The sequence below is a fragment of the Juglans microcarpa x Juglans regia genome, chromosome 4S (assembly GCF_004785595.1).
Source record: "Juglans microcarpa x Juglans regia isolate MS1-56 chromosome 4S, Jm3101_v1.0, whole genome shotgun sequence".
Taxonomy (NCBI): Eukaryota; Viridiplantae; Streptophyta; class Magnoliopsida; order Fagales; family Juglandaceae; genus Juglans; species Juglans microcarpa x Juglans regia.
This window is the reverse complement of record NC_054601.1, coordinates 848,313-868,027: the sequence shown is the minus strand read 5'-3', so window position 1 is coordinate 868,027 and position 19,715 is coordinate 848,313. Positions and strand designations below refer to the sequence as shown.

The following is a 19,715-nucleotide window of genomic DNA, read 5'->3' as shown; positions in this document are numbered from 1 at the left end:
ATGTTGAATCTAAGGTACATCATCATCCTTGTCTTTGTCTTATTAGGTGCCGAGTCTTTTAGTCAAAATATTTAATAAATTTGTCTACTTTTTGGGATTGGGTATGGACTTTTTAAAACATTACATATATTTATATATATTTATATATATATATATATTATATTGTCTATCGGTAGGAGTTTGAAAGTTCAATGCGATGGACAATGTTGTTCTCCTTTGTGGAAGCATTAATTCATGTTTGAATTAATTCTGGTTCTTTATGAGGTAGGAAAATTTCAAACTACGTTTGTTTTGGTTCAAATGTGCATTTATGATTCTATCTCTTTTTTTTTTTTTTTTGGCTTTTTTATTGAATTAAATTTAAATGAAGAAGCCTCAGAACTAATGTGTAAGTTAGTTTATAGATTAAATTTTTCTTGTATTGATAAGTTATTGTTGTAATTTTGGTTCATTAATGAAATGAGTCTGTTTCTATCAAAAAAAAAATTTTAAGATTGAAATTGCAATAAATTTTAGAAATAGTTCACGATGGAGTTCAAAAGAGTTAATCAGATAATTAAGATTTATTTTATTTTTTCATGCATGAACATAGCTAAAACTATATTCATGCATATCATACAGACTCTAATGTGCACCGAATTTATTTTTTTTAAGCTATAATGTTTATCGAAATCTCGTCTAAAATTATCATTTAAGAGAACTGTTATAAATACAAAAATATTACGTAAAATAAACTTACAAACTGACGTTACTGTATAAAATCTGTTAGATCTACTTTATAATAAAAATAACTTTACAATCTAATATAACACATCAATTTATGAGTTTACTTTTACATACTACTTTCGTAATTAAAATATTTTTCATTAATATTAGTTGGTCGGGATTAAATAGAATATTTTGGACTCTTCTCTGGCTTGGCTTGACCAGACCAGGAATAATAGCCTTGTGAAACATAACAAGGCTAACAAGGCAAGGCAAGGCTTTTCTACACTCTTTCCCCTGTCATAAAAAATTGACAAGCCATGCTAATCCCTAATGTCATTCTTCATCTTAATTTTATTATTTTAATTTTTATTTACGCATCGTGTTTTACATCATTTATTCATCAACTACTCAAGTCGAAAATAGTTAAAATATATTATTTAATAAATATGATTGAAAATAACAAAATTAAAAACAAAGATTAATATTTTATATCATAAATAATAATAACAAACTTACAATTTTTATTGACATAACAATATGTGCTTATGTGTAAACTATTGATATACCGAAAATTATTAAATTTAAAATTTAAAATTTAAATTAAAGAAAAACTAATAAAATTAATATTTTATGTGCATTTAACTTCGCTTCTTCCATTTGTATTAAGAAAAATTATTCTCATAATTCATTATTCACTATCCCACATCTTATGAAAATGCATTTATATCTTATGAAAAATATACTTATAGCCTATAAAAAAATTAAAAAAATGATAGAGTTACTACTCTCTTACTACTCATTTACTGTTAATTTTTTATTTTATTTAATAGTTAAGAAAGTGACTATTAGTAAGATTATATATATATTTTTTAATGATTAAGAATGTTAAAAAAATACTTAAAAGAAAATGATAAAAAAAAAACTTAAAATAAACTATGAGTAGAAAATACGTAGTAATAAGGTAATACTCCTATCATTATGTAAAAAATTATAGGCTTGTAAGATGTGAAAATAAATAGTAATTAATACATAGTAAATCACTTGAATTAAACATTAGACTGTCTTAGTCCTCTCCGTTAGGCGTGACAATGGGCTGCTGGCCCACAACAAACGATGTGATGGTCTTATCCATAATAATGATGATGAAAGTTGAAACGTTCGTATGTTTCACCTCGAAGACTTTTTCAAGCACCCGAGAAAAAAAAAAAAAAAAAAGAAAAAAAAAAGAGAAAGGAAAATGAAAGTACACGTGATATTTAGATGTTAAGAACCATATAGGGTTTTAAATTTGTGGACATTAAAGATCATTACATACACTGACCCACTCAAGAAAAAGAAAAATACAAAAGACTTTGCTATCTAAGTCGCACTTAAATCACTAAATGGTCGTACACGTTTAAAGAAAAATGGTATCTATCAATTTGGAGCTATGATGGGGGAGGGAATTTGGCAAAAAGTGGTTCCAAAAATAATGCTGTTGGTTTCAAACAGGGACATGCAATTGGTTTGAATATGTGCAATTCACTGTATTCTATTATGGTTCACATCAAACATGTGTTTTCTTAAGATAAAATGACATCAGTTGAGAGTCAAGATATCATGCTTTTACACGAGATCCCATGATTCCTATTCTCTCAACAAATCATTTTAGTCGAAATTTTCTTTTCAAAATGCAACTATAATTGTGTTCTTTGAATATGATTTACACTCGGAAAGTTTAAATACAAAAAGATTTTCTCAAATTTGTGGATCAAGTGAGACAGATAGATAAAAAATGTGCGTCTTATTGCATTTACTACTAATTTAATATTGTCTGAACTATTTATACGGACAATAATAAGTGAGAGAAATTATATTTGCAGTTATGGAGTGTTCAGTTTTCATGTACTTTTTTAAAAAAAAAAAAAAAGAATAAATATGAGATATATAAGAAAAATTATTGCACACTACATAAATATATATAACATTACTGTAATAAATCGTGTATGACCTACTTTTTATGATTAAGACTTACAAGTTGGAGTGAAAATTTTGAAGTGGGGGGTGTCGTTAATCCAATTAAAAGGACAGGAATTCTATTGACAAAGACCGGTTCTGTTATGGGTTCAAAATTCGAAAGGATGTGGGTGGGTGGGTACTAGAGATGAGAAGAGATGGGTTTGTTTTTGGTGTGGCATTCATTTCCCACACTCTTTACGGCCTCATGTTCTGTTGCCCCACTTTGTCTCTCAAAAATAGGCTTTTTTCTTCATGGACCACAAAACCACTTCGAAACACTCTTTCCAGGACCACACAGCCACTTACCTCTTTGCTATTGCCTTGCATCTTGCAAGTAAACACCCTCTCCACCACCCACCCCCCCCCCCCCCCCCCCCCCCCCCCCCCCCCCCCCCCCCCCCCCCCCCCCCCCCCAACTAAAAAGAATCCAAAAAAGAAGAAGACCTTGCCTGCTGGAATGTGTAATTCTATGGTCTTGAGGATTTCTAACTTCATCCCAATTTAAACCTGATTGGAAAGTTTGTATCATCTTCAAAGACCTACCTACCTCAGTCGAGATCAGAAATTCAGAAGCACAGCACAATACTTCAAAAATATGTGCTTAAGATTGTGTTGGTCTTCCTATGTTGGACACAATGACAAAATAAAAGGTGCCGAACGTTCGTTGAAATGAAGTTAAATGTTATTTGAAGTGTGTAAAAGGCACTATTTTTTGGAGGAAGTTCAGCTTAGGCTTAGGCTAGCTGTAAGTGTTTTTGGGAACATCCATCAGAAGAAGGAAAGGGGGACCCAACTCTCCCACAGGCCAATGTAGGTGAGATGATGGATCAGGAAAAAGGCATCAAAGGAAGGACCTATGATAAGGTGAAGCATGGCTTTGATGGTTGTGTTTTGTTTGCAATTCCCCTGAGCTGTCACCCCTATGTTTACTCTCTGTCTCTCCCTTTTTCTCTGTCTCTTTATTTTTTCAGTAAATTCTGATAGCGACCAATTAATACTTAAGGAAACTGAGAATTCATGTACACAAACTGTTATAGATGAGGGGGTATATATTTCCCATTGACAGGATGTATAAATTCTGAAAGTGACCAATTAGTATACTTTTTAGGAAACTGAGAATTCATGCACACAAATACCATAAATTGGGGCATATTTCCCATTTACATGATTTGATGGTACTTTGGACAGAAATCTTAGGCCATTTTATCAAAACAAGGCAGAGACGGGAGGAATTGGCATCGTGGCATGAAGGTAGAGGACTTTTAGGAATAAATAATATTCATAAAATGCGACTGTCAAAGGCAGTGAAGATAACTTGATACCAACCAAAGGCAATTAGGGAATAAAGTTTGGCTGGATATTGTCCAAGTACTATTTATTCTTGATGGCTATTTAGCAATGAAAGTATGTATGCTAAGGAAGATTGACGACCTTTTGAGGAATTTCTTGGACGATTTCGTGTATCCATAACAGTGAGGACTTTTTGGCTCTTTTTAAGTATTGTTATCAATCTCACATATAATTATCATATAAAAAAGGGTTATTTTTCCTCATACGTTTCCAATCCAGTGCATGTTTCTATCTCCCCAACTGGTACCTCCCACAAACAATGAAACAAGGGTACCTCCCCAGTCTCCTCCTTCGCATCTTAAGAAAATTAAATTGTGGCAAGACAAGAATGGCGACCACTTAGAGGAGTCCACTTACCTAGTACTTTAACTTTTAAAGTCTCAACAACAGTGCTTAATTTTTTTCAAACCATCAAGGTGTCGTCCCTATATGTTCGCAGAATTTGGAAAGGGGAAATGGAAAGACATTAAAGCCTCCTAGTGCTGTTCGATTCACATCTATTTAAATTGCAAAATTACTAACAAAATCATTCATGCATGCGTATTGCAACAATCGGTAGGTTTTTTTTTTAATGTCGAGGAACTTCTCCAAAGCAGACATTTTGAACCCATCCCAGTAGAGTAAATCCTGGCTCCGTACACTACACACTCAAAGGTTTTCCTATATGGAACTGGGTAAATCGCTGGCTCTGATTAGGGGATGTGACTCCAAATGATTGTTTACACCCATGAGGTGTTAAACCTTAGACCTTGAAGGGAATGATACCCCAAGACAAAGGCCTTCACCACTTGGGGTTGAGTTGCTCAAAATATTGAACATATCTAACAAAACGAAAAAAATTAAAAATTAAAAAAAAAAAAAGGAGCCAATTATCTGAAATCTTGCATAGTTCATTTATGTCCACACGCATTTTAATTGTTTAACAAAATCCAATCATATCTGAAGGTAGACACTAATAACGTGAAATAATAACCTTGAATTGCTTTGATGTTGAGGCAGCAAAGTTTTAACAAAACCGGTGTCCTGATGCATGGCTCGAACCGTTAATTTAAACCTGAAGAGAAGCTTCATTCTGCATGCTTTTATCTCAATACCTTGAGTGTTTTAGACGAGGGTAAAAGTTCCTCACGAAGATCTGATTCAAGCAGCAATGATTCCAAGAGTTTCAAATTTCTGTTAGGCATTACTTCACCCTGCATCCGTTCCCAATCAATCAGAAAATTCACCAAAGCAATGTTCAACAATGAGTCACAGGTTCCTGATAATTTTGTTTTCGAACAATAAGATCACCACCTAACAATCAATTTCTTTTACGTGTAAAAAGTGTCAACTTATTTCAAGATTAAGTACTAAAGGAAACTCCTGACAAGAACCAAAAAAAAAAAAAAAAAAGGAAAGCGTTTCAGACATGGATTTACAAACCAATACAGAGACTTAAGTTATACACTTGTCAGAAACACACAGACAGAAAAACTTCATTTTAAGATGGAAGGCGGGGTTGAAGAGTTGAGGAAGAAAGCCAATGCACGATTCATGCAGCTGCCAAATAAAAAAATTGGCAATTTTGTCTACTTTGAGCAGCTTTCCTTAATCTACAATGATTTGCTATGAGGTTATCCAATCAATAAAGACGGACCAAAAAATGTCATGCAGTCCCAATGACACGGACATTATATGGAGGTCCACAACAGAAAATTGGCTCATCAGGGAAATCAGTCCGAGCTCGAGCCCTGAGGATGTCATTAGCATCATCTATCAATGCAGCAGCTACCACTGTATATTCACCGGGGACAAGAAAATACAAAGAGAAAGAATGCTTGCTTTCTTGAAGAGGAGGAATTTCCATGGTGATCCCACTCAGAACACCTACAACAAATTTAGAAAATAATAATAATAACACGCTATTCAAGAGATCTTTGGTAATGGAAATATACAAAGCAACTTGTCTTGCATCTTGTAAGTTACACTTTAAGATTCCCATAAAACCAAATTAGCACATACTGTTTCAAAATTAAAATATAGGCAGGATCCTAAGTATATTCGTGAAACCAAAACATAGAAATAGATGCATTATGAAAGAAACTCACCAGCCCATAAGACAGTTGCCTTGGCACCTTCTATACAATTTTCTCCTGCAACATCTCTGCATGTGATGCTGAGTCGCATTTTAATCATATCCTTAGTGTTATTACGAACCAGAACTTCCATAGGAGTCATGTCATGCGCCAGCACAGAACCTTTAAAAGCAGAAGAGAGCACTGACTCTTTTGGAGAATCGAGTTTTGCGGAATCAAGACTGCTTCTAACAAGCCTGAAGCCAAATGTCAAAGGATCTGGCAGCAGCACATCCATTACAGATGTTTGGAGTGCTGCCTGTATAGCATCCTTGATATTTAATTCTCCAGAGCTATTCCGCCCTGAATTCCACCGAACCTTTATTTTAGATATGAGGTTCTTGATAGAAGCATTCAGTTCAGCCTTATTATTTTTTTCTGAAAAACTAGAATTTCTGCCACTGGCAGGCCCATCTGCCTGAATATCCTTCATAAAGAAGGAATCATCAAGAATTGGTAATTTAAAATGCTCTAATGGTATTAGAACCCTTGCAGAGCAATCCCTATCAATTCTTGATTTAGGATAACCATATTCAGCAGAACCCTGGTCCGTGGAAAGGGTATCCTCATTGCTAGAGTTTTCCAACTGGACTGAAACACTTATGTCAAACACAACATCAGTCGGATTAGACAACTCCAGTTCAAGAAAACGAAGTCCCCAACTTCCTCTAAAAGGATCGATTTTCACCAATCTCTCCATTTTACCTTCAGAACCAATAGCTCCTTCATTATAGATATTATCCACACGAACAGGCTTAGGAAGGTCTTCACCAACATGTGCGGGAATTTCCATTGAAAGTAAGCGGGCCTTCACAAAGGACAAACCCTGCAAGACACAAATATGCAAGGGAACAACCAGTCGTCTACCAGGAGGCACAACAGATCCACTTGTTGGAGGATCTCCAGAATTTGACAGTGGCCCTAAGAAGCAAAATGAAAAGAATATTACCATCAGAAAGTACAATTTTCAAACATTTATGCAACTCACTTACACAAATGGTATTTGCAGGGAGCACATGCAATGGTTACAATGTTACCAAAAAAACCTAAAATTCAAAAGAAACCAATTATTCTGCCTCCTTTTCTTAGCTAGGAGAATATATGAAAAACCACAATTTGAAGATGTTCAAAAGGCAAAGCACACCAATAGAAGACTTCCATATCTGGATACGTGTTAATGATTCATTTTCAAATTCCAAAAAAATGTCAATTGTTCCTCCACAACAAAACACAAAGCATGAAATTTTGTGGAGATTTCAACAGTTGAAGAATGAGCACAATAATGTAACGTAATGTATTAGCTAACAATGCATGAAATTTTGTGGAGATTTCTACAGTAGAAGAATGAGCACAATAATGTAATATAATGTATTAGCTAACAAATGGCTGGCCAAAATTTTGAACTAGATCAAGTTAACTGGACTACGGATGACTGAAAACAATTCACCAAACAGAATCAATCATCATATTTTTGTGCAGCTCAACAATTTAAATGTTATCTGAGGAGTTATTTTTATACATTCACTATAGATGTTTCGCCTACCAGCTTAACGCATACAAACCGCCAAAGCCTAGCACGTTGCCTCCCTAGATTATTGTGTTTTAGTACAGGTGGCATGATAGCTGGGACGGTGAGACAGCTTAGCGCTGGAAGTTGAAATTTTTTTTTTATATATAGGAAAAATAAATGTTATTAATGTAAATAAAGGAATAGGCAAAGCCTTCTTTTCTTTATAATGTTTCATAAAGTTACCTGCATAATGGATCAATAACGTGGGGCTATTTCCATCTCTCGATTGCCTCACCATGCTACCCAAGGCACTCTTGCCGGTTGCAGCATCAGAGTCCACAAAGGCAAGCTGCCAGGCTTTTAAGGTCACAGGAATAGTCACTTCTGCACCAGGATTCAAAGGGAGGGAAGCCTTTAAGGTTTCATATGCCACTGAGATTACCGAGTCTTGGTTTTTCCCTGATAGTGAAATATGTGCCTGCTCAACTGGAACTGTACCTGCATTGGCTAGGTTAATCCATACATCACGGATTTCACCTTCATATAATATAATTGCACCATCACCGCCAACAACATGTGACACTAGCAATGGCAGCGGTGGTACAACAGAAATATTTGGAACAAATACATTCCTCAACTTCGCAGATCCACAGCATCGAAAAGGGTCAGAAAGCACGAGTCCTTGTGTTGCTCCAAGCAAAAGATTGTCAACATCCCTAAACAGGTGTTCGGTGATAACACCAAAACAATGAACTATGCACCCAGGGATTGTCACTGGACCCACCGAAGTTGGGATTCCTGATAAGGTGATCACCTTAGATGAATTAGGTGGAAGATTCACACTAACTGGGAAAGCATCAAAGTTTTCTGAATGCACGGAAAGATAGATGCTATCAACCCTCAAGTCAAAGCCACATGGATTAGCTAACTCCACCAAGACTTGGACGGGTTCTCCAACCACCCAGATCAGCTCGTGCTTGCTGCTATTATTTGACTCTCCTTTGCTGAATGGTGTATAAATAAAAGGCCCAGAAGGAGCAGATCCAGCCCACCAATCTTCTCTTGCCGGATTGCGTTTTACAATGTCTATTTGTGAGGGATGGAGAGGAAAAGAATACAACCTGCAATCCATTCAAATTAACATATCATTATCTATGTCATTCCTCATATAAACTAAAATAAAAATGACATACTCTAACAGTGATTTGCTCCGATCAATCACATGACTGATCAAGATGACTCTATCAACGAAAAAGTTCTTCACAGGTGGGAAAGCATTCATATGTTTTCAAAACCAAAAGCGAGTACCAAACTATTGGAAATTTATTGGAATTCAAATACACATGCTAAATCAGCTTAAAAAACAACATAACCAAACTTACAAAAAAATATTCTCTTTTTTCAAAAGCAATTCAAACACAGACTAGTTTTGATTATATTTCAAATAATATGCAGCACACAGTATCATCAGGATAACAAGATGGGTGAAGATAATTAGAATTCAAGATGCACTATTTATATGCACAAAGCCTCCACATTGCAAGGACTAAGACTCAGTAAATTATTTTCTCATTATCAAGCTTTGCTGGGAAAATATAATCAACTTTTGATCACCTTATGAAAGGTAAGGCAGGATCAGCACAGCGAGTTCCTGATGGAAGCCTATCCGCTGAATTTGAAAGTGCACTAGCAAGGCCATTTTGCCCAGCAGGTGTAATTAAAGGGTAGTAAGATCTTAGTAGGCGTGATGCTGCACTCCATGCAGCAAGAGGATCTCCTGCACGAACTGCAGAGATCAGAATCTCTCTTAACACAACCATTTGGAGAGTACTCCATTGAGACTCGAATAGGGATACTACTGACTGATGATGCACTTTTCCACCATCGGCATGACTCGATCCAACTTGCTTCTGTATAGAAACAAAAGAAGAATATGAAAAAAATTATCTTAGGTATAAGCAGTGCAGATGTTTTTTTCTTCAATTGAACATAAATTTATCAAAGGAAAAGAAAAGGCTGAAACCATACTTCTAACTTCATTTTTTTTACAAGAAAGATTGTATTGATATAAAAATAGGCATAGCCCAAGTACACAGTAGTATATGAGAGAGTGCACCTAGTTAAACCATACTTCTAACCTCCTAGAAAACAAAACTAACACAAGCATATTATTAAACACAACAGGCCACAAAGTAAGTTAGCATATTATTCCATAGCCTAATGTTAAGCTCCTTACTACAACTGAAACAAATTTAAATCACCGAGTCATTGCCTGTAAACTGAGTGAGACACACCGTCTGAGCCAGATTATCAGATTACACAGCATGTGACGTAAAATTCGGCGGAACCCTTTTTTTATAAGCAAAAAAAATTCAGCGGAACCTTTCATCTATGGTTGTTCAACTTGGTACTCCTAACTGAAGCAGCCCCACCAATAACAGAACCAACATAAGCTCATATAAGAAAAATATGGTTCAGAGTTATTTAAAAAAAAGGTCTTCCATAAATCAACGTCAATAATAGGGAATCCCCAAGCAAGGTCAGTATTATCATAACATTTGTTTCAAAAGGTGAAAAAAATGTCATTTTGTTACTGTTCACTTCAAGAGTAAATGATTAAAAAGAGGTTCACTTTCACCAGCAAGTCATTAGTATTTGTTATTCACAGAGTAGATGATTTCTCGTTGTTTTGTGCTGAAAAAAAGAAGACTTATATAGCCCTTAAAGCACAAAAGACTTCCCAAAGATGGTCCAAGGATTATAGTCCTGTCCTCAATTTGAGCCTCAGTTATTGTAGAAAGGCCTCATGGAGATCGGAAAAATTTGAATGATTCTACAAGGTGGAGATGATTGTATTTCATACATCTATCTGATACCCAAGCTTTTTTCAATCTTTGACATCAACGATTTGAGGTCACACAAACAGAGTTTCAATGCTAAAAGTCTTGGTTAGATTGATGACTTGTAGGCGTTACCAGGAGATCCATCTTCAGGCAGAAATTAACTTGGTTAGGTGACAGAACTCAATCAAGATAACAGACCAATTTCAGCCAGTACTATGAGACAACTAAAATCATGGATGCTTTACTACCAACATAAAAAAGACAAACTGGTGTCTAAAATTCATAAGTTGTGCCAACAGTTGAGATAATATGCTCTCTCAATTCCCCAAATTTGACGAGATTTATTGCTTAGTACTTGTAAACTCACATCGGGTAGAGTATTTTCGGAGATGGATGCTCTACTTTGAACACGATATGCCTTTGTTGTCATTGCCAAAACTTGCATTGCGCTAATAGCAGCCACTCTATTTTCTTGTTGCAGATACAACTGAGCAACCTGCCTTGAAAAGAAGGCAGCTTTTCGCTGATAACCGAGAGTGCCATATAAACGGGCTATTTCAATGAATAATATGAGCCTATCACTGGCATCAATCAATGATTTTGCACCATCAGCAGCATTGGTCAACAACTCGACTACCTCCCTAGCCAGCTCTCTTCTGTAAAAAATAAAAGAAGAAGAGAGGAAAAATGAAGAAATTAGTTCAGGAAGAAGATCTTATACTACACGTAAAGGTTAATAACTTCACCTGCAAAGAAACCTTGCCAATTTCAGTGTAGCCTCAAGTTCAAAACTTAAGGGTGAAACTCTGCACAGAAAACATTGAATTAAATAATACCGATAGTATTAGCAACTTTCAAGCAGTTTCTGTGACAAAAAGCCCAAGTTTCTGTTACTGAAGCAGAAGAATGTATCGAGCATATACATTTTACAACCACATGCAGAATGTATCGAGCATATACATTTTACAACCACATGTATTTGATTTTTTTTATCAGTAACATGTATTTGACACTTATCATAGCCATCTTAATCGAAAAAAATAGAGCCAAAAATGTTTTTATTGATAATCAGAATAGGCAAGAGCCCAAGAGCAAATTTGAGCCAAAAAAAAAAAAGAGGCTAACAGGATAAAAGGTCCTATTGCCACTTCTCTTATGAGGAGAGCAAGAACCATATATCAACTTGTTTGCACAATACTATCTCGTACCATCATTGGAAGACCGAGCCCCAGAAACATGTTATTCCTCTTAAGAGTTTTAACAAAAATCTAAAATATACTTGTTATCAATACAGAGGTCTGCTAGCAGCAGCTTAGGAAAGCCAAAAAGGGACAGCACAAAGAAATCAGTTTTCTAAAGTCCTAGCCTGGGGATATCCTTCTTGTTCGCCAAAACGGCAAACTTATTTGATGGCTGTGTAGTGTACCAAAAACCAGAAAGCAATACACCCCTTGTACGGCCAAAATCAGTATATTATATCATCCTCACCACATTTCTCTTCTTGTAGGCTAGAAGTAGACCTATATATGCTGTCATGAACACCAGAATTATAAATAGGATTTTTCCCAATTGTCTTCTTGCTAGCCTGTGTATAGATCATTTTACACTCACCCCCTTGAGAGTAATTTGTAGAATGCAAATCAGAACCTTAATGAAATAGATTTTTTTATTCGTAAATACGAATTTTATTAAAAAAATGTGAAGCCAAGTACACGGGACATATATAAGACCAACACCTATGGATGGGTATCTAAAGATATAAGGAAATCATGTACTGTAACACCCCAATAGAAGGCATAAACCACATGACCTATATTCCAAAAAGGACTAGTCAATGATACAATTGAAGCCTCATTGGAACCTTATAAAGAGTAAGAACTTCTCATTTCTAAGCAATGTGGTTTGTAACACCCCAATAGAAAGCATAAACCACATGACCTATATTCTAAAAAGGACTAGTCAATGATACAATTGGAGCCCCATTAGAACCTTATAAAGAGCAAGAACTTCACATTCTCAAGCAATATGGGATCACATACACCACCTACCCTTATCCATATCATATGGGGTATCACAATCTACCCCCCTTAAATTCCCGACGCCCTCGTCGGGCCTGTCCATTGTAGGTGGCACGGCTCAAGTCCCACATTTCTGGTTGGGATAGGCTCTGATACCATTTGTAACACCCCAATAAAAGGCATAAACCACATGACCTATACTCCAAAAAGGACTAATCAATGATGCAATTGGAGCCCCATTGAAACCTTATAAAGAGCAAGAACTTCTCATTCCCAAGCAATATGGGATCCCATACACCACCTACTCTTATCCATATCATATAGGGTATCACATGTACGTTCATGCTGTTAAAGTCTATTACAATCGACCAATGGAATAAAGTTTGAAGAAAAAAGTTCTAAGCTCATCCATTGTCCGTTCACAATCCTTAAAGCTGCAACCATTCCTCTCCATCCATATGCACCACCATCGACAAATTGGAATCATCTTTCACATAGTTGCAATTTGAGAATTACCCCAGAGGCCTTGCCAGCTCTAACAAAGATATCATTCCACAAACTCATAGCCACGTCACAATGCAATTATAATTTATAGGTGATCCACAAACTCTCCACTTTTCTTGCACATATAACACCAATCCAACACGATGAGTCGGCGTTTCCTTAGTTTATCTATTGGGGGTGTAATTCTATTTCATTAACTATCTATTTTATAAGAACTCTGATTATCATTGAAACCAGATCTGAGGGCGTTGTTGGACATAGTATACACCACATCACCATTACTGTATAGAACCTAGCAAATTGGGGTGTACATTTTAAGCTTCACCAATTCAAATTTGATTGCAAACAACTTATCTTATTTATTTTTTTCATTTTTGTGAGCGACACAAAAGCTTGGCAAATAAAAGGAACAAAGCAAAGGCAAGACATACAGAATCTATCACTAGGGAAATCCACCATACAAATAGATGTAATAAATGAAAGAGTTTGTAAGTGATATATGCAAAACATTGAAGTAAATAGTAATGTTCTGAGAAGAATTGTAGTCATGGACTTGTTCCTAAAAAGAAGGGTGCATTGCCAAAAAAAATGAAATAAGCATCAACTACCTCTGAGCATTGTCTTGAATAAACGATTTCCTGTAATGCAAAATGGCACTATTGTACTGATATCTAACTCCATCCTCCAAACCAGGATCGTTTAGGCCCATGCGATCTATCTGTTAAAAGTAAAAATACATAAATAAAGAAATAACTCTTAAGAAACAATTGGTACGTGAACCAAGGGCATAGAAGCGCTGGTGCACAAGGTCTGCAAGCAAGGATCTAATACCAATCAAGAGATAACCTTAGTAAGACTCAAGAAATCAGATATTTGACATTTATAATGACTGTTCACTGCATTAAGTTTATTCTTGGGACAACTAAAACTCAAGAAAGTTTTTTCTCCGTGTCGCCGGAAATTAGGCCAGCTCCATCGCTATCTCGCACAGAAATTGCCGATCATACACTCTTGGGCTGCCAAGTTGCAGTTGGGCTTCGTTTTTACAGGTAAACCACATAGATCCTTCTTCTTCAGCCGTGCTCCTCTCGGTTTCCAATTGATCTTTAGATCTGCCTCAGATCTACACCAAAGACCTATGCTCATATATTTTGCATAAACATTCGAGAGGAATGAAGCTTGGGAAGCCCCTGCATCTGAAATCGAAGGTTTGAGATTAATAAGAGTCAGTTGGTGCGCTTTTGGGTGGAATCGAAGGCTTTTGAGATTTTACCAGAAGCATGGAGGTCCTCATTAAAAATTGTGGAGAGTAGTAGAAGGGTTTGGAGGTTTGTAGCTATGGGCCATAGTGGTATAGGGTGGCTAGTGGTTACGTTGGAAGCAGTGTTATAGGCGAGGAGAAATTCGGAATTCACAAAACATTTGCACAAAGGAAACAGAGCCTTCGTGAGTCAACGATGCTCTAACATGCATGGTAGGTATCTAATTGTCACCGAATATGGTGGAGGAGGCCGGCAGAGTGATGTGGTCATTCCTGAAGGGTATGAAGGTTTGGGTTGGGAGAAGTTTGCTATTGAATTATGCAGGGCTGCTGCTATGTTTTTCTCCATTGATGTTGATGGGTCAAGGAAGGAAAGCCAAAAGAGGACATCTGGTCATGAGAACATCAACTTGGAGTTGAAACAAAAAGACCCAAACACAACCACGGTGGCGAGGTGATCATATGCGGCAGCTCTGAAGATAGGTCATGATTCAATGACTCAGTTTGATACCAGAGGCAAAAAGGGAAACTGTGAAAGTGGTCTGCAGATCACGCAAGCTCAGAACGAGCGGAAGGGTTACGACTCCTCTAAAAAAGAGGAGTATGGTAGTAAGGTTGAAAAAGAGTTGCACAATACATTAAAGGAGATGGAAACCCAGCTTATCGAGTTGAAGGCAACGATTGCTTTCTTGTCTACGAAAATAAACTTGCTTTCAGCTAGAGGCAACAAGGTTGTAAGAAACAAGCCCAAGATAGGCCTGAATTCTTTAAAATCAGATGAAGGAAAACGGAAAATTAGTTTCGGCCCTGTCCCTATAACCAGATCCATGAGGGTGTGGCAAGTCAAAAGGAAAACCAGGTCATTCAAAGTGGGTTCTACGTCTGGTATCGGTGTAGAGACATCTGTAATGGAATGCCTTTTGCCACAGGTAACACAAGAAAGGTTGATAGTCAGTGTTACACCCTTGGTCAGTGTTCTCCCCGAAAAACTATGGCTCCCACATCGGAGTTGAAGGAAAATGGTGTAACGCCGAGGTCTGAAGGAGATGTAGGGTCCATCAAAGTTTCACATAAAGGGTCACTGGAGGTGAAGGAACTTGATGTACTGCCAAGACTTGCTGCCAACCTAGAACCTCCAATGGTGACAGTGATCTCACCATTGGAGAGAACCAATAGAGTTGTTGAGGAGGTACGAGATTTGAATGCAAGAGATGGGGGGAAAATATGGGTTTGTCATTAGTGCCTTGCGAGGATTAATGTTTAGGGCCTGGTGTACAGTTAGGAGTTATGTCTGGAGAAGATGTTGTCCCCTTGTTATCTCTTCCTCCGTTAAACAATATAGTTGGATCATCATCGGATTGGGTTTTGCAAAAGGTTAATGAGATACAACAATGTGTGGGGATTACATGTGGAGGATTTGACGACCCATTCACAGCACTACTCACTGCAATTGAGGCGGGTCACTTGCTTGAAACAAAACCAAGATTTAAGAAGAGTAAGGAGTCAAAGCATCTTACTTGGGCGATCAACTACGACGCAAAGGGAGGCAGTATAAATCGAGGGAGGACTAGAGGGAGGGCATAAAGCCTTCCTCCGTCCTCGTATAATCATTCGGGTGGAGTATTAATTGTGTGGGAAAGAAGGGGTTGGGGTAGTTAGAGTGACTTGCTTTGCTTTGGGGAGGTGTGTTTTGTCCCAATAAGGCTTGGTGTATATCAGATAGGTTTCTAATTTCTCCCTCTTGGGCGATGTTCATTAGGGGCTCTCTATTATGGGCTAGGCGTTCTCTCTTGTCTACCAAATGTACTCGGTTATGCCTATTGATATTACTATATTTTTACTTATATAAAAAAATAAAAAATAAAAAATAAAAAGTTTATTCTGACCAAACATAAGGATGCTCAAGAACTACTAAACTGCATCAAACAGTTTTGTCAGGATAAGAGTGGACAGTGTCTGCTTGATGAATTGATGTTGTTCAAAACTATACCCGAAAATCGATGACAACCAAAGATATCATGCAGTGTTCTAGCCCAAAAGGTTGCTGAAAGTCATTAAGCAATTCTCAAAGATTCCTAACACTTTCGCAATGCAATAACCAGCTCCCAACTATCATTATTACCAAAATCCGAATTTATAACCAGATTGAGCCAATCCATGAAATTTTTTGGCTTTTTAAATTTTCCATGCAAGAATTACCTCTGCGACACTTTTCCAGAAAAGTGATAGTCCCCACCCAATTATTACTCCCAACATGATGTTCTACAGTGTCAGTGGATTAGAACACATCTCAATGACCATACAATATCAGAGTTTATTAAGATCTATGCATAAAGATAAATAAATTTATGTGCTCTATGAGAAATCCTTTTTTCTTATGAGAGATCAATGTCTTTATGAAAAATCTGTGCATTAGACATATCCATAACAATTGTTTTGAGTTCTTTGCAGCGTAAAAGATCTTGGACTAGAGCTCTTTCTGTACAATTAGATACTCAGTTCAGTAATGAAAAGGCATTATCCACGCATTCTTCTTCATGTTTATAACGTAATAAGGACTGAATCCTATTGTTAGTCTTCAGTATAGGCATCAAATGCAAGTGATTATTATCATGGTGTCTGGTCATGTTTGACATGCCATACACAAAAAGGGAGAAAAACACTAGATACGGACTAATTATTCATTAGGAGGAAAATGGAAAATGAAAAAAATACATATTACATATTTTTTGCTAAAAACTCATACCAGTAACGCACAAACGCTACCCTCCAATGCCCCGGCATACCAAAAGTAATCACCAGTCAACCTTGCAAGTTCTAGGGCAGTAGAATAGTGGGCATTGGCATCTACAGGCGATCCTGCCAACAAACAATAGTCACCTATTGTCTTTTGTGCCCGGGCGAGCCTTCGCTTTTTGGCCTTGATAACCTGCATTTTTTTTTCAAATACAAAATAAGTTGCAACATTAAAAAAATTTCAGGATCTCACAATTTGTTGAAGCTTCGAGAGAACATCTAACTAGTCAAATTCCTATAGGACACCTAAACATAAACCTCCTCTGAGCTGAGAGTGGCTTGAGAATCTAATGGCGTCTTTAGTATAGTTCCAGCAGATTCAGCCTTAAGAACCCATTTTTCAAATTCCATCAACAATGAGGCAGCAATGTCTTGCATCATCGTCTGCAAGTGGAACTCTTGAGTTTGAAGATCGGCAGGAGGAAACAACCTCAAGTTACCACCCTTTTTGCCGCCATCCTCCAGCTGAAAGGAGACATAAACTTAGCATTGCTCACACGATTTTCATTGACTTCGCCAACTTAATATAAAATCGAACAATTACAAAAACAAAACTTTGATTGCTTGTTTTCCCAATTACGCTGCCACGAGAACTGCAAAATGAAAGCACACGCACCTGCGAATCGTCGGGGCAAAAAGCAAAGCAGCTGTGGACGAGTGCGGAGGAGTAAGCCTTGCAAGCGGAGTTGAAAAGGTCGATGACGGAGTCGAGATCGGGGGAGGAAGGGCAGTGACAGACTCCGATGACGGCGAGGATCTTGCGGTTGGACTGGAAGTCCTCCCAAGGGCTGGGTGGGGACCCACCGAGAACGAACTTCAACCGGAGGCTACCGGAATCCCAGGGCTGGTGGGCAAAGGGGGACTTCTGGTGCTCCGTGTAGAAAGAGCTAATCGCCGAGAGCGGGATGGTCTGGTGGCGGAGCAGCATCGACCAGTACTCCCGCAGCAGACTCGGCGGGACCGTTCCAATCGGCAGGACCGCAATTCGGATCATGCAGGAGGTCTCGATACTGACGTCCGGCTCCATTTCCAGATCGGAGTCAAGGATACAGGTGTTTAGTTGTGGGAATGGGCGTATCAGATCGAGACCATTCGGATCGACGACATTCCAGAGTGTCACTCTAACAGAGCGATGGCGAAAGAGAGAGAGAGGGAAGGGTGCGCTGCTTATGAGGCAGTGAGCAAAGGGGAACTGGAGAGGCCTTGAGGCTTGAGGTGAGATTCTGATCAACTCACCCGGCCGGGTTAAATTTATGATATTATTTATCTCAATCCGTAAATTTGGTCACACGCTCAACGTGACTTTGGATTAGTTTCTTATTTTATTTTTTAATTATTTTTAAATAACATCTTTTGATTTCAGTTTTTTTTTTTTTTTTAGGATCTTTTGATTTCAGTTTAAACCAATATAATTGTATGTTTTTTATAAAGAAAAATATTTTAGAGACAGATAAATTTTATAAAAATAAATTTATAAATTGACATAATTTGATATGATATGTCAAATTATAAAATTATTTTTATTATAAAGAAAATTAAGACTTGTTTTGAAATAGATCTCATCTCAAAATTCTCATCTCATCACATCTTTTTCCCAAACATAATTTTATTTAATTTTTTTCTCTCATTTACCAAAACTCAAAAAATACTTAACTCAAAGTATCTTATTACTATTCACAAAATTCTCATCTCACTCCTCAAAAGAATCCTTAGGCTCAGTTTAAATTAAGAAATACTTTCAATCCATCTCGTCTTATCCCATCTCATCATTATAATTTTTACAAATTTTTACATAAAATACAATAAAAAAATTCAATTTTTTCAAATTTTAAAATAATAATAATATTTTTATTCAACTTTTACCTTTTATTTCAACTAATCTCATCTCAATTTACTATCCAAACCTAACCCCAGTTCGTTTGTTTTCACAGATGAATTGAGATTGAAATTAAAAAGTTGAATAAAATATTGTTAAAATATATTTTTTAACAATATTTTTATTTTGAGATTTGAAAAAATTGAATTATTTATTTTATTTTATATTAGAAATTGAAAAAGTTGTAATAATTATATGAAATATTTTCTACAAACAAACTAGGCCTAAATCTTTATCTTGAATTTTGTACACCTCAATCTAATGTGAGTAACTATTTCTGTCAATTATTTTTTAAAATAATTCACTTAAAATATAAAATACACCTAAAAAAAGTATTTTATTAAATAACTTATAATTATCTCTATCAATTCTATAAAATATATTAACATAAGCATTTAATATTTAAAAAAGTATTTTGAAATTACACAAATAATCTTTCATTAATTTTTTAAATGATTAAAATTTAAATGTTATAAATCAAATTACGTAATATAAATGAGTGGGGTAGATATTTAAATGACTCTGGATTAGTTTCTTATTTTACGTCTTTTTTTTTAAATAACATCTTTTGATTTCAGTTTTTTTGTTTTTTGAGGATCTTTTGATTTCGGTTTAAACCAGTATAATTGTATGTTTTTTTATAAAGAAAAATATTTTAAAAATAAAAAATTTTCATAAAAATAAACTCATAAATTGACATAATTTGATATGATATGTCATATTATAAAACTAATTTT

General features: G+C 36.2%; 1 protein-coding gene across 1 annotated transcript; it reads right to left on the bottom strand.

Moving 5' to 3' along the window:
* Positions 1-5,364: 5,364 nt before the first annotated feature.
* On the bottom strand, positions 5,365-18,326 carry LOC121263714 (trafficking protein particle complex II-specific subunit 120 homolog). Its single transcript, XM_041166764.1, has 10 exons — positions 17,719-18,326; positions 17,361-17,567; positions 17,053-17,235; positions 13,654-13,763; positions 11,270-11,329; positions 10,891-11,179; positions 9,295-9,590; positions 7,924-8,801; positions 6,144-7,091; positions 5,365-5,922 (listed from the first exon to the last, which is right to left on the bottom strand). The coding sequence occupies exons 1-10, from the start codon at positions 18,127-18,129 to the stop codon at positions 5,702-5,704; spliced, it is 3,603 nt and encodes a 1,200-aa protein (XP_041022698.1). The 5' UTR covers positions 18,130-18,326; the 3' UTR covers positions 5,365-5,701.
* Between the last annotated feature and the right edge of the window lie 1,389 nt (positions 18,327-19,715).

Excerpts from the sequence above, each read along its gene's own strand:
- LOC121263714 (XM_041166764.1), bottom strand. The coding sequence starts at position 18,129 with ATGGAGCCGGACGTCAGTATCGAGACCTCCTGCATGATCCGAATTGCG. Across the intron at positions 9,591-10,890 it reads CCGAAAATACTCTACCCGAT|AAGCAAGTTGGATCGAGTCA; the intron begins GTGAGTTTACAA and ends GTTTCTATACAG. Across the intron at positions 7,092-7,923 it reads GTTATTGATCCATTATGCAG|GGCCACTGTCAAATTCTGGA; the intron begins GTAACTTTATGA and ends TTTGCTTCTTAG.